Source organism: Syngnathoides biaculeatus, chromosome 13 (genome assembly GCF_019802595.1).
Source record: "Syngnathoides biaculeatus isolate LvHL_M chromosome 13, ASM1980259v1, whole genome shotgun sequence".
In the NCBI taxonomy this organism is placed as follows: Eukaryota; Metazoa; Chordata; class Actinopteri; order Syngnathiformes; family Syngnathidae; genus Syngnathoides; species Syngnathoides biaculeatus.
This window is the reverse complement of record NC_084652.1, coordinates 7,578,447-7,591,468: the sequence shown is the minus strand read 5'-3', so window position 1 is coordinate 7,591,468 and position 13,022 is coordinate 7,578,447. Positions and strand designations below refer to the sequence as shown.

General features: G+C 44.1%; 1 protein-coding gene across 2 annotated transcripts in view; it reads left to right on the top strand.

Moving 5' to 3' along the window:
- Positions 1-13,022, top strand: part of rheb (Ras homolog, mTORC1 binding) — a 30,978-nt gene that overhangs the window by 17,328 nt on the left and 628 nt on the right. Inside the window, exons 1-7 of one of the 2 annotated variants that reach the window (XM_061838542.1) lie at positions 4,230-4,553; positions 8,512-8,583; positions 9,504-9,571; positions 10,921-11,003; positions 11,075-11,131; positions 11,251-11,298; positions 11,379-11,460. In XM_061838542.1, coding sequence (XP_061694526.1) covers positions 4,502-4,553; positions 8,512-8,583; positions 9,504-9,571; positions 10,921-11,003; positions 11,075-11,131; positions 11,251-11,298; positions 11,379-11,460 — 462 coding nt within the window. In that variant the 5' untranslated portion in view covers positions 4,230-4,501. Of the gene's footprint in view, positions 1-4,229; positions 4,554-8,511; positions 8,584-9,503; positions 9,572-10,920; positions 11,004-11,074; positions 11,132-11,250; positions 11,299-11,378; positions 11,461-13,022 lie in introns of those variants that run through there. The other variant, XM_061838543.1, reaches the window with a different exon arrangement.

Genomic DNA, 13,022 nt, shown 5'->3' with positions numbered 1-13,022 from the left:
CTTTAAGGTACAGCAGGTTCTTAGACGACGTGCTGACACCAACACACATTAACGGTCGAAACATTAGAAATAAAAGTAAAGTTTTCTCTGTGTCTGGTTTGAGACCTTTTGAGCATATTCCTGTAAATTATCACAAACAGGGGCTCTGTTACACAGCAGGGCAGTGGGGTTAGCTGGATAAGATTTACTAATGAGTTCCGCAGCAGCGGGACGGCACAGAGAAAATTCCCGCTTTGAAAACGGCAACTAAGGCTCTGAATTAGACCGCGTTGACGGCGGCTGGACTAAGGCCTTTAAGGTATGTCAAGTGCAATGGACCGAGCTACATTTCAACGTTCTCATTTCCGTCCATCCTCGTTCTGCGGCGGATTATTGTTCTGGCATGGCTGCGTCAAACAATGGGATGTGACGGGACTCTCTTCTGGAAAATAATGGCACTTGCCAGAGCGTATCAATGCCATAAATGTTTCTCGCCGCACTGATATGGTAATCACTGAATCTCCCACAATGGCACCCTGTGCGGGATGCCTTTTCAGGCTCGTGTGACTCTGGACATCACCCAAGTGCTAAAATCCAAACCGCTCAAAAAAGACCTTCTTTCTTAGAAAAATTACAGTACTCGTACATGTGCAGGAAAACAGCAGCTGGGATTATCTTGCCAAGAGAGCACGGTGCACATGCTGAGACGTGAGCGCCATTGTCCCAGTTAAATATGCAATTCTGTTTTCACGAGCGTGGGTCCAGGTGCCCGTCGGTGGCCCCAGTCCAGCTGGAGGATGTGGCTGATTCACTTCGGCCGGTTTGCAGCCTGGCATACTAATGGAGTGCGACAAGGCTCAAACTCCTGCCTGGTGTCCACGGGTATGCGTGACGAGAGGATTACCCAAGATATGTTGCAAGTCGCACACATAACCACTTGCCACATTTAAGGAGCAGTAATTTCTGAGTTGTGGGGTGGGGAGTTATCTACAGCTTCCCCTAAAAAGGGATCATTAAATCTAGTCGTTCCTGGTTGGACCTAAAATATGTAATCACATTATCAGGGATGGTCACCTTTCGGACACTTTTTGAGTTATGATTCTCGGAAAATGCTCAGAGTGAAATCTCAAAAGGGGACTCTTTCTGTGCCAGAGTTCTTTGTGGGTCTCTGTTCGGTCTGTAGCCCTGTTCACTCATTTTACTCGACCAAACAGACCACAAGAAGGGTGAGAACAAAGATGGTTTCATATGCCGTCAAGTTCTGTTCTGACCATGACCAAACCATGCTGAGGTTAATTTGGAGATCTTGCACCAGTTGGTTCAGTCCCCACACGAATTTCCTTACGTAATGTAACCAAACGGACCGTATCAAAAGGATTAACCCACTAGGGGGTACTGGATCAACGTCTAATTGTGTTTTCAATCTTATCAAACTCCGACAGATTTCATTTGATGGTCTCTGATTGATTGGTTTGTTTCGGACCAATTCACTCTACCTGACCAAATGTACTGCAGCAAGTCGTACGGTGAAGATGGTTTAATCTATCTGTTGGACCAGATCAATGTCCGATCATATTCTTTCTGCTACCAGACCACACCAAAGTTTGTTGGTCTTGGATCACTTGATTCAGTGCACACTTTTTTTTTTTTTACCTGGCTAAATGCACCACACAGAGGGTGACAACAAAGACCGTCATTTGCCAGTTGGACCAGATAGAGGTTGGATGACGCTCTCACCACAACCAGACCGCGCCAGATTTCTTTTGGCGATGTCAAATCACTTGGTTTGGTTTGGACTCGTCTGTTTTACGTGACTAAATGAACCGCAACAAAGGGGGAAACCAAGAGCCCGGTTGGGTATAAAGACGGCGTTGCAATCTCATCGGAGGCGAACCACGCCAGAGTCCGTCTGGTGGTGTCGGACCACTTGGTTCGGTCCGCAGGTTTAATTCCCTTGACGCATCGAAGCACACTGATTTGGAATACAAAAATTGGTTGGAGATCAAGGTCCTTACCATTTTGGTGGTCTCCCACCAGTTTATTTAACCAGCAACTGGGTTTGCTTACTTCACCCGACCGACCAATCTCCCTTTCAAGAAATGGGTTAGTTTCGAAAGTGAAACCACACTCGTCTGGGCACCATCATGGAAGGCCTCTGTACCCCAAAGAGCTCAATGTATTATTTCACCAAGGCTTGTTTTAAGCCTTTCATTAAAGTGAAACAATCTTGTCACACACCTGTTGCTAGTTCTAGAGAGGGGTATTTATCGTCAGCCGCTTTCAGCGCACGCTTAATCCCAGGCCGCTATTACCAGCGTGACCTATTCATGGTCATCATTTTATGTGATTGTGTAGTACGTACCCCTACAGCCTTCTCCATCCACTATCCATGCTTTTTTTCTATTCTTTTTTTTTTTTTAAACCGAATCTCATTGAGACACAACAGTCTACTCCTGACAATCCAGATTTCCTCCCTCATGTGCTGAAGTGTGTGAAGGCAAAACACTTGGGTCTGACCAACCGGGGGCCTTGGACATTTTCCCTGTGTCGTTGGTACAGAGGGTTGGAAAAGCTACTTTGCTCTGGCGTGTAGTGTTTGGAGAGTGGTGTTGAAAAACATTTGGGCTTTCTTACAAGGAAACACCAAAAGAGGACTGAATGCCATCCTCTCATCACCTTTGCCTTGAATTCCACCATCTGCCCGCGGGGCTTAACCCACTAATTGTGGCCGCACTTCCTACGCCATTGTCGCATGCCTGCGGCTGCCTTTTCCGAGGCACGGTTATATTAAGAAGTGAGTTTTTTTAGTGCAACGGACGTCACGCCATCAGCTGAAATGATCCGCGTTTGTCTTACGGCCGCCTGATTGATGTCCCTGTGGTTCCTGTGGTTCGGTGTGAAAGAGGCTTTGGCTGAGTCTGGCTTCTTATTAGATAGTGCCAAGGATGGACCTAAACAGTAATTAGGACAGTGGGTTGTCATGGTAATGTGCAATATATACAGTGGCCTATAATAGCGCGTTTGAAGAGAGACTGGTACAGAATAGGTTCCTTTTGAGATATGTCACAATGGGGACATCTATTGGCGAACTTCGGTCAAGACAACACATTTGGAAGTATTTTTGAGGGGAATCTTCTTCAATTTCGTTTTGGTACTACTACTTATTTGTGATTATTTGACGTGTTAAATGTGGTGTATTTTTTTTTTTTATTTTACTGAAACTACTAAACCTTTCCTACAAAACTGATTACTGAAAATGCTAAAATAATACTGAAGCAAAATGGGATGTTTGTCATGAAATCTTGTTTTATGATTTAAAAAAAATATTATTGAACGAAAATTTAATCAACACATTTTTCTTGTGGTGTGAATGTTAGTTTGTTTCTATGTTCCCTGAGATTAGTTGGCGACCAGTTCTGGGTGTACGTGGGATAGGCTCGAGCATTCCCACGGCCCGTTTGAAGAGAAGCATCTCAGAAAATGGATGTATGGAACCCTTTTTTTTTTTATTCAAAGCAAAAATACTGAAACTTTAACACTTATTTTAAATGTAGAACAAAGGAGAAAAATATTAACTCTACATTTGTATTTAATGTATTAATACGATATTTAAAAATGGTAGTTTTATTATTTGAGCTGTTTTTCAGTTTTCTACAATTTTTTTATTCATCACTACAATGTTGGTGTGAACCCTTTTTTTAAAAATTGTATTCAATATAAATTTAGCTATTTTATTAAAATAACATTTGTTCACTTGTTACCTGTTAATGCTATTGTTAAAAAGATTAAAAAAAACATGGAATCGTATTTTTAAAATAAATTATGTAATTCAACTTTTGATTTAATCCCGCAATTTATTGACAAAATGATAATTCTCACTTTTATATTGTTGCTGCTCCTCTTCCGAACAGTAATGATCATAAAAACCATCGCAATCAAATATATTGACCACAATACACATTGTCACCGTGTTGTAAAATGTAAATAAAATCTCCAATTGAAAAGAAAACCAACGGCAGCTCGTGTCGTCCTCGTAGAAGCATCTTTGCTTCCAGGCCCCCAAAAAAGATGTCAACGACATTGCGTTCGCGTCACGATGCTCGCGTCGACCAATCACGTCCTCCATCTGGACGACTGTTATATGACGAACAGCCACGTCGTCCAATCGTAGCCTTGAAACGGCCCTTCCAGCACGCCTCCTTTCACGGCGCAGCCAATCAGGGCGGAGCACTTATTACTAATTCATTTCAATGCGAAGGGGAGTGACGCAGATATCGAAAACCCCAAAGCTACTCCACTCTTTCCGGTGCATGACCTGAAATAAACTCCGCATATCAACCGCCCCTTAGTTCCCCTCCTCACCCCGGGCTGCGGGCGCGAAACCTCGGGCGGAGGACATCGCCGGTTTCGCGGACGGGGACTGTATGTGCCAGTCGCCGCCCTCCTTGGGATTGGGGGTGCCATACCGGTTGGAGGTTGCGGTCGAACCCCGAGGACTCGATGCGATAACCAGTGGCTAGACATGCCGCAGCCCAAGTCACGAAAGCTCGCCATCCTCGGCTACCGATCCGTAGGTGAGAGCCGGTCACGCCGACGATAAGCGACGGTCCGCGATCCCCGGGTAACGCGCGCTTCGGCCGGGCTCGGCTGCGGAGTGGGCCCGTGGTACTCGCACGATCGCAGCATCCCTCCAGCAGGTGAGGGCGGCCCCGGCGTCACAGGCCTCCGCCTTAAAAACCCACATAGGTTCGTCGTCAAACCGCGACATGTCCGCGAGTGGACACCCCCCCCCTCCCCCATCCCCTCACACACACGCACAACCACCAAGCTAAGACGCGACGGGGGAGTTTGAAGCATGACTGACCGATTGTGTCGCCGCTAGCACGGCAAACGGGCGCAGTTGGGATGCGGTTAAAAAAAAAAAGAAAGAAAGATGGAGGCCCAGGGTGATGGATGCTCGGATATACAATTTGTACTGTCGAGTTGTAGAGGTTTGATTTTACATTTTTATATATTAAATTGGTAACTATCCTTCATATTTCCCCACTTGCATTTTAGTTGATGAATTAATATTTTTATTCCTCGTCCCTTGTTAGGAAAAATCTGCTCAGAAACCGGATGAATGAATATTTTTACAATTTTATAATGTAAAGTTCACAAGTGGGCGGCAAGCTGGGTCAGCTGGTCAAGCGTTGGCCTCACAGTTCTGAGGTCCCGGGTTCAGTCCCGGCCCCGCCTGTGTGGAGTTTGCATGTTCTCTCCGTGCCTGCGTGGGTTTCCCTCCCACATCCCAAAATCATGCAACATTAACTGGACACTCTAAATTGTCCATAGGCGTGATTGTGAGAGCGATTGGTCGTTTGTCTCCATGTGCCCTGCGATTGGCTTGCAACCAGTTCAGCGTGTGCCCTATCTCCTGCCCATTGACAGCTGAGATAGGCTCCAGCATGCCCTGCGACCCTCGTGAGGATAAGCGGTGAAGAAAATGGATGGATGGACGTTCACAAGTGATGCCAGAATACGCAGGTAGGGCTAAAAATAGCGACACATAACATCTATCCATCCATTTTCTTTGTCGCTTATCCTCACGAGGGTTGCAGGGCGTGCTGGGGCCTATCTCAGCTGTCAACGGGCAGGAGGCGGGGTACACGCTGAACTGGTTGCCAGCCAATCGCAGGGCACATCGAGACAAACGACCAATCGCACTCACAATCACACCTATGGGCAATTTAGAGTGTCCAATTAATGTTGCATGTTTTTTGGATGTGGGAGGAAACCGGAGTGCCCGGAGAAAACCCACGCAGGCACCGAGAGAACATGCAAACTCCACACAGGCGGGGCCGGGATCGAACCCGGGACCGCTGAACTGTAAAGCCAACACTTTCCAGCTGCCCCACCGTGCCACCCAACACATAACATAGTAGGTATAATTTTACTACAATTTACAGGTTCTTATTCTGATGTGCATCACTTTTAATAAACACTTCCAAAATTCATTCTTAAGTTACAGTTGAATAAAGATATGATTATGATTCCAAAAATAGAGTTTTAAGGGAAGTGTTAGGGTGTCCATCCGGGGTTAGGGTTTCTATCTGGAGTTGTGGTTTCAAGTCTGGGTATGGGTGGAGACCCTAAAAGTGGTGATTTGCCCTTTCCTGTCTTCGTTTTAGGCATTGTTTCCTTCCTCTCACGCTTTCATCTCTCCTTTTTAACATCATTTCCATCATTCCTCTCTACCTCCCTTAATTGAGGAAATATTTGTTTCGTAGGGACTATTGACGAGGCTTTACATCAAGATTTTTGGGGTTGATCTGTGAGTTAAAAAAAACAAAACAAAAAACAATAAGGGATCCCTGAGCCGATCACAAGATGGAGCAATGTGTCCATTTAAATGACTTGTTCATTTACTGCATCTACTCATGTACTTACAGTGAAGAAAATAAGTATTTGAACACACTGCTATATTGCAAGTTCTCCCACTGAGGTCTCATGTAGGGGTCAAAAATATTCATCGTAGGTGCATGTCTGTGGAGACAGTCCCTGGTAAAACCCGTCATGGAGGGGCTCCTCGTTCCAACGGGTCTCGGCAGCACGGATCCGGAATTCAATGGCGTAGTCGGACACGCGGCGACGTCCTTGACGAATTGTCATGAGCGAGGACGCCGCCTGGCGTTCCGGAGCCGCGTACTGGAAAACCTGGGCGAGTGCGCAGACGAACCTCGTCCGTGAACGGCAGATCTCCGAGTTACGACTCCACTCGGCAGTGACCCACGCCTCCGCCATCCCCGTCATGTGGGAAATGACGAAGGCGATAAGGGAACGGTCCGTGGGAAAAGCGGCCGCTTGCAGTTCAAAATGGAGGTCGCACTGCGCCAGGAAGGGCTTGATGTTGCCGGAGTCGCCTGAGAACCGCTCTGGTCGGGAGAGCGGAGTTATGCCGGGACGGGGAGGCTCCGTAACAGGCGGAACGACCCTCGCTGGCGTAGCAGCCGCGCTAGCTTGAGAAGCTAGCCACGGTTCCAGCTGGGCGCAGAGCTCATGGATCTGTTGGCTAGTAACCTGGAGAGCAGCCTCTTGCTCGACCAGGCGTTTGCCCTGAACTTGCAGCGCACAGCGGCTGGCTTCGGAGTCGGCTGGGTCCATGTAATGGCTAGATCGTTCTGTCAGAGGCCGCTCCTATCCTGCCAGAGGCGTGGTTCGTGTCCGGCTTCACCTTTCATGCTCCTGGCTTCCTGTCCAGGCTGGGCTTGGCCAGCCAATTAGTCAGAGCACACCTGCACCGTGTTACAGTTGATGACGCCCAGTATATATAGGACTTGGGGGACGACTTGTCCTTCGCTAGATCGTTGTCCTTGATGCCTCGTTCCCGCACTCCTGTTTTCCTGACTTCTGCTCTTCGTGTACCGACCCACGCCTGTCCACTGACCACCCTCGTAAGCCTGCCGGACTCTTACTTCTGCCTGGTTTGGACTGCCTACCTGAACACTGACCTTGGACTGAATAAAGGTTTCCTCTGCACCGTCTGCGTGTCTCTGGAGTCGTGCATTTGGGTCCGCCCTCGTGCCGCGTTCATGACACTTTTACTCACAAGGGTCGCGAGAGTGCTGGAGCCTATCCTATCAACGCGCAGGAGGCGGGGCACATTTCATTCATTCATTTTCCGAGCCGCTCATCCTCACAAGAGTCATGGTGGATAGTCAGACAGTCCGGGCAGGAGGCAGGGTGCTCCCTCAACCGCTTGCCAACCAATCGCAGGGCACAACACCCGCACTCCCAATCACACCAAGGGGCAATTTAGAGTGTCTAACGAATGCATGATTTAGGGACGTGGGAGGAAACCGGAGCGCCTGGGGAAAACCCACGCAGGCACGCGGAGAACATGCAAACTCCACACAGGCGTGGCCGGGATTTTAACCCGGGTCCTCAGAACTGTGAGGCCAACGCTCTACATCTGCGCCCTCTATTTATAATCAGTAACTGATGAATGGATTGATAAATAATGTATCTTTGCCCATCTATTTATGCCAATGAGGCATAGTGACAGACAGAAGAAATTAAAAATCTTACATTCGATGGCAGGAAGTACATATGCTAATGTGTCTACTTTTTGTCACATTTTTGTTTGTAAGTGTGCTGTGACATTTTTCAATTGTAAAGTATGTATGTGCCTTGGCTCCATAAAGGTAGCAAATCACTTCTCTGGTCAGATCATATATTCAACAAGATGGCAGCACGTCTGCATGCTAGTACTAGCTTGCGAGGCTACGTAAGGTTTTGTCGCTCGCTTGCGAGCTGTCGGATTAAAAGTACGTGAACATACCTCAAGCAAGTCTTCCACGGACCTCCTCCCCCGTCTTGACCACAGGTTTATCAGACACTTTTATAAGACATTCCCCAAAAATGGTGATGCTACAATGAAGAGAAAAGTATTGAACAACAATGTAAATTATTAGATTGAGTCTACCTGTCTAGTGGGTCGCCTCGGGTTTCTGACGATTGCTGTTATGATTTCTCCCATCTTTTCTTTTCCAGGCAAGTCCTCTTTGACCATTCAGTTCGTTGAGGGCCAGTTTGTGGACTCCTATGACCCCACAATAGAAAACAGTAAGTAGTAAGAGGATGATAACTTTTTTTGTCTTGTTTTCCATCAGTATTTTGCTTGTTGTACATTTGGATAGGGATTTGCATATTGGCAAATTCGAACAAAATTTTACACATACAATTTTTTTTAACGGCAGTATTTGAAGGATTTGGCAGCCATCTCAGTAGCATGTCTTTGACACGTTTTTGTCAACATACCCAGAAGATTAAAAAAAAATAAAAATAACAATGAACACTTTACACATTGTTTTGACCTTGATTGAGCAGTTTTGAGTAAGCGGTCCTTTCTCGAGCAGAATTCATCATTTGCAGGGTGATGAATTACACGGTGGATCAGCTGGAAAGCGTTGGCCTCACAGTTCTGAGGTCCCTGCTTCAATCCCGGACCCACCTGTGCGGAGTTTGCATGTTTTCCCCGTGCCTTGCGCGGCTTTTCTCCGGGCACTTCGGTTTCCTCCCACATCCCAAAAACATGCAACATTAATTGGACACACATTTGAAGAATTGATTGCCAGATGAGCAAACGCTCAACTGTTTGAGTACAAGCCATTAAAAGTACCTTTTATGTAACAGGAGGATAACTTCAAGCGCGTCTGTCACATTTGCAACAATCCATCAGATGTTGCAGACTTAACACAGTCCAAAGTTTGTTTGAAGGTTTCACGGCTTTCCCCTGGCGAGCCCGACGTCTGGCAACTGCGCGGCGAGCCTCTATAAATAATTTGCAAGCGGTTAACGTAAAAGCAAAGTGTCAGCGTTCTCTCTGCGGCGCATCGGCGGGCACGATATCGACGCGTTCCCGGACCCGATGAACCTGGGTGGGGATGGATCCGTTCCAAAGAGTGTGTGGTGCATTTCCAAGACGTTGCGGAGATACGACTGTCTTATGCGTTGTCTTTTTCTTTTTGCTCTCCCCCCTGCAGCGTTTACTAAAATGATCACGATAAACGGACAAGAGTATCATCTTCAGCTGGTCGACACGGCAGGACAGGTTGTCCTCTCTTCATGTTTATGTTTGAATCAGACGGGTTGCAATTTATAATAATCAAGATCAAATTAATCGGCAGCTGTGTTCATAATTCATTATTTAGTGCATTGTTTCACTCTAAATTTATCCGGCTTTCTGTAGTCATGTATGAAAGCAAACAAATGATCTCATGTTGAATCAAAATAAGATATTGGAAAAAATCGGCTTTCATTTCAGAAAGCAATCTTCCCTTTTATTCTGACATGTTATGGACCAAAAAAATTAACTGAAACATAATCACGTCAGTTTTCTGTATTCTAAAGATAACTGAGTTTTACATTTATAATGAGCTAGCTCATAAAAAGACAGCAATATAATATTGTGATAAAAATCTCAATTTACAAATGTCCTACTATACATAAAAAAGTAAAAGACAGCATTTTTTTGAGCAACTAGTTATATTTTTCCTACAGATTTCACTTTTTATTTCAATAAAAAAAAATCCCAATATATGGAAGACAAAAGTGTCTCATATTGGGCAAATAGTTTTTCAAGAAAAGCAATGTAATTTTTTTAGAGGAAAAAAAAATAGTATTGGGAAAATAAATTCTCCTTTTTTAAGAAGAAAAGAAGTAGTATTCCAAGAAAAAGGTTCATCATGTTTGGTAAATAGAATTCTTGGCATACAAAGTTTTAATCTTCCAAGCTAAAAATATTCAGAGAATGAAGTCCTACTTTTTGTTCTTTTGTATGTCATTTTATGAAAGGAACAAGTCAGAATATTTGGAGACTAAAGTCATATATTTGGTTTTGTAGGGGGGGAAGCCCTGAAAAGTTATATTTAAAGAAATAAGTGCCAATACTCATATATGGCAGCTAAACATTTTTCTTTTACTTTTTAACAAGTACTTAGTCCTTTAGTCTAGTTTTCTTTTAGAAAGCTTTTTTTTTTTTTTTTTTTTTTTTTACGAGTAGTTCTAAAAATTGGGGAAATTTTTACCCCAGGAAAAAAGTTTGTATTCAGATACTCAGTTATATATTTTTATTTCATTTTATTCAGGGAGAAATAAAAACAAATTGTATTATTTTTAGTATAACTCATGACATAGATTTGTAATAACAATGTTATATTTCTACTGAAAAGTCCTAATATTCAGTGGTTGTTTCTATTTTATTTATTTATTTATTTTGAAGAAAAGAGTCATTATATATCTCGGTGGTGGTGTAGTGGTACACTCGCCTGAGTTTAGTGCAGGCAGCGTGGGTTCCGTTCCCACTCAGTGACGGCGTCCACGTGTGCCCTGTGACTGACTGGCAACCAGTTCAGCGTATAAATGGATGGATGGATTGTCGTAACATTCCCGCCTCCACAGGACGAGTACTCCATCTTCCCACAGACGTATTCCATTGACATCAACGGCTACATCCTGGTCTATTCCGTCACGTCCAATAAGAGGTGCACGCTACTTCTGCCAGCGCTGAATAACACGGCGGCAAAATCACTCGTTTGTTGCAATGTTTCCGCAGCTTTGAAGTGGTCCAAGTCATCCACGAAAAACTGCTGGACATGGTGGGGAAAGTTCAGTGAGTACACCACGTGCTTCTCTTGTTTTTGAGAGAGTGTGTTTCAAAAAGGGGTGTGGAGAATTTTTTTTTTTATATATATTTTAAAAAAACGTCTCTTTACTTTCCCCGTCCTGCAGAGTTCCCATCATGCTCGTCGGAAACAAGAACGACCTGCACATGGAGCGGTACGTTGTCCGACGATGTGTGCTCTAGATCAAAAGGGGTGCGCAGCTTTATGTTATGCCGCTGATCTTTTCCCTTCTAGAGTAATCAGCTGCGAAGAGGGGAAAGCTCTCGCCGACTCCTGGAACGCCGCCTTCATGGAATCCTCGGCCAAAGAGAATCAGGTGCCGGATAAAAATATTTTGCTCATTTTTCAAGGATAATTTTGGTTTTTTTTAGGTGCTAGATGATCCAAAAAAACATAGTGAATGTTGACAAAATGGTTGTTTTGTAAATTATAAAAAATATGTTTGCAAATGTTTTATTTTAATGAAAATCACAAAGATAACCAGCCTACTTTATTGTTATGATGATGAATATAAAAAAAACAACTCCCACCTCCTCCCCGCCCAAATGAAAAGGCAGTTGTTCAAGTCCGAAGAATAGCTTGAAATTGTACAAACTACGATCGATGGCGGACATGCAGAGCTTATCACTGCTAGTGCAACGGGTCAAAAGTTTCAGAACACGGCAATTTTATTTATGTATTTTTTTCAATTGGATTTCAAGTAGTTCAAATTCAATCAATAGCCACACAGTTTTGGAAACTTCCACAACAGATCATATTTCATTCCATTTTAGAGATGATGACAAGCGTGTGTCCAGTTGTCACATCTGCCCTACTTCAATAAGTCAAAAGTTAAGGATACCGTTTTGTTTATAGATTTATTCCAGGACTTCTTTTGTAACTTGAAAAGCTCCTTTGTTGAATAAAATAAGAAACTGAAATGCATGACTAAAAAAAAAAAAAAATACTGGAAAAATGTGTTCTAAAACATTTGAGCAGTTGAGTCATTATCAATACAGTCAGTCACATCTGACGAGCGTGTTCGCGCCCGTGCGCCATCGCCGTCGCCAGTCTGCACAGTCGAGCATGAAAAATCACGTGCGTAAAATTTATCAATGTTCATTTGTTCATCAATGGATTGACAATAGATACCGTCGTAAATTACTCACCCGTAAATTAATTATAACAATACATCATAATAAAATAAAATGATTTGATGATGTGAATATTATTATATTCTATCTACTATTGACCGTTTTAAAAATGTCTGTCTCGGTCAGTGCAGTGTCAACAAATTATGATTATGGTATTAGGTAACAACTACATACTTGGATATAACAACTCGGGAAATTATTTTAAGGTCTTGAGATTCCATCCCCTAATCACACCCGCAACTATATATCTGCGGGCGTGACTGACCACACCCATACATTTTTCAAATGTGAGTGACTGTCAATATTTAATGTTGAGAGCCAGTATTTGAACAATTTTTAAGTTAAACGAGCTGTCCAAATGACTGATCACTTATCAAAAATAAAATAGTAATCCATTAATTTGATGAATTGAGTCGCTGATGAATCAAACAATCATTGTAGCTCGATGAATTTCGCCTCAGGTCCCTCGCTTGAGTTTGTGACAGATTTGGACACGTCGAACGTGCGTGCTGTTCATCTATGCTGTTAACTTGGCAAGGGGCGGGGCTTTCACCTTCACGTGCAGGTGAAAGAGGCAAATTTGGGGGTCACAGTGCCGCATCATTTGCGCCTTCCCACACGGATTAGCATCTGAGCAAACTGTATTGACTTTTTACGTAATCACGCCCCCCTTGAAGTCCCCAAACTCATCCGGTGGGCGTTTCGCATTTGACTGAAAACTTGATTTATCACATATCTATCAGGT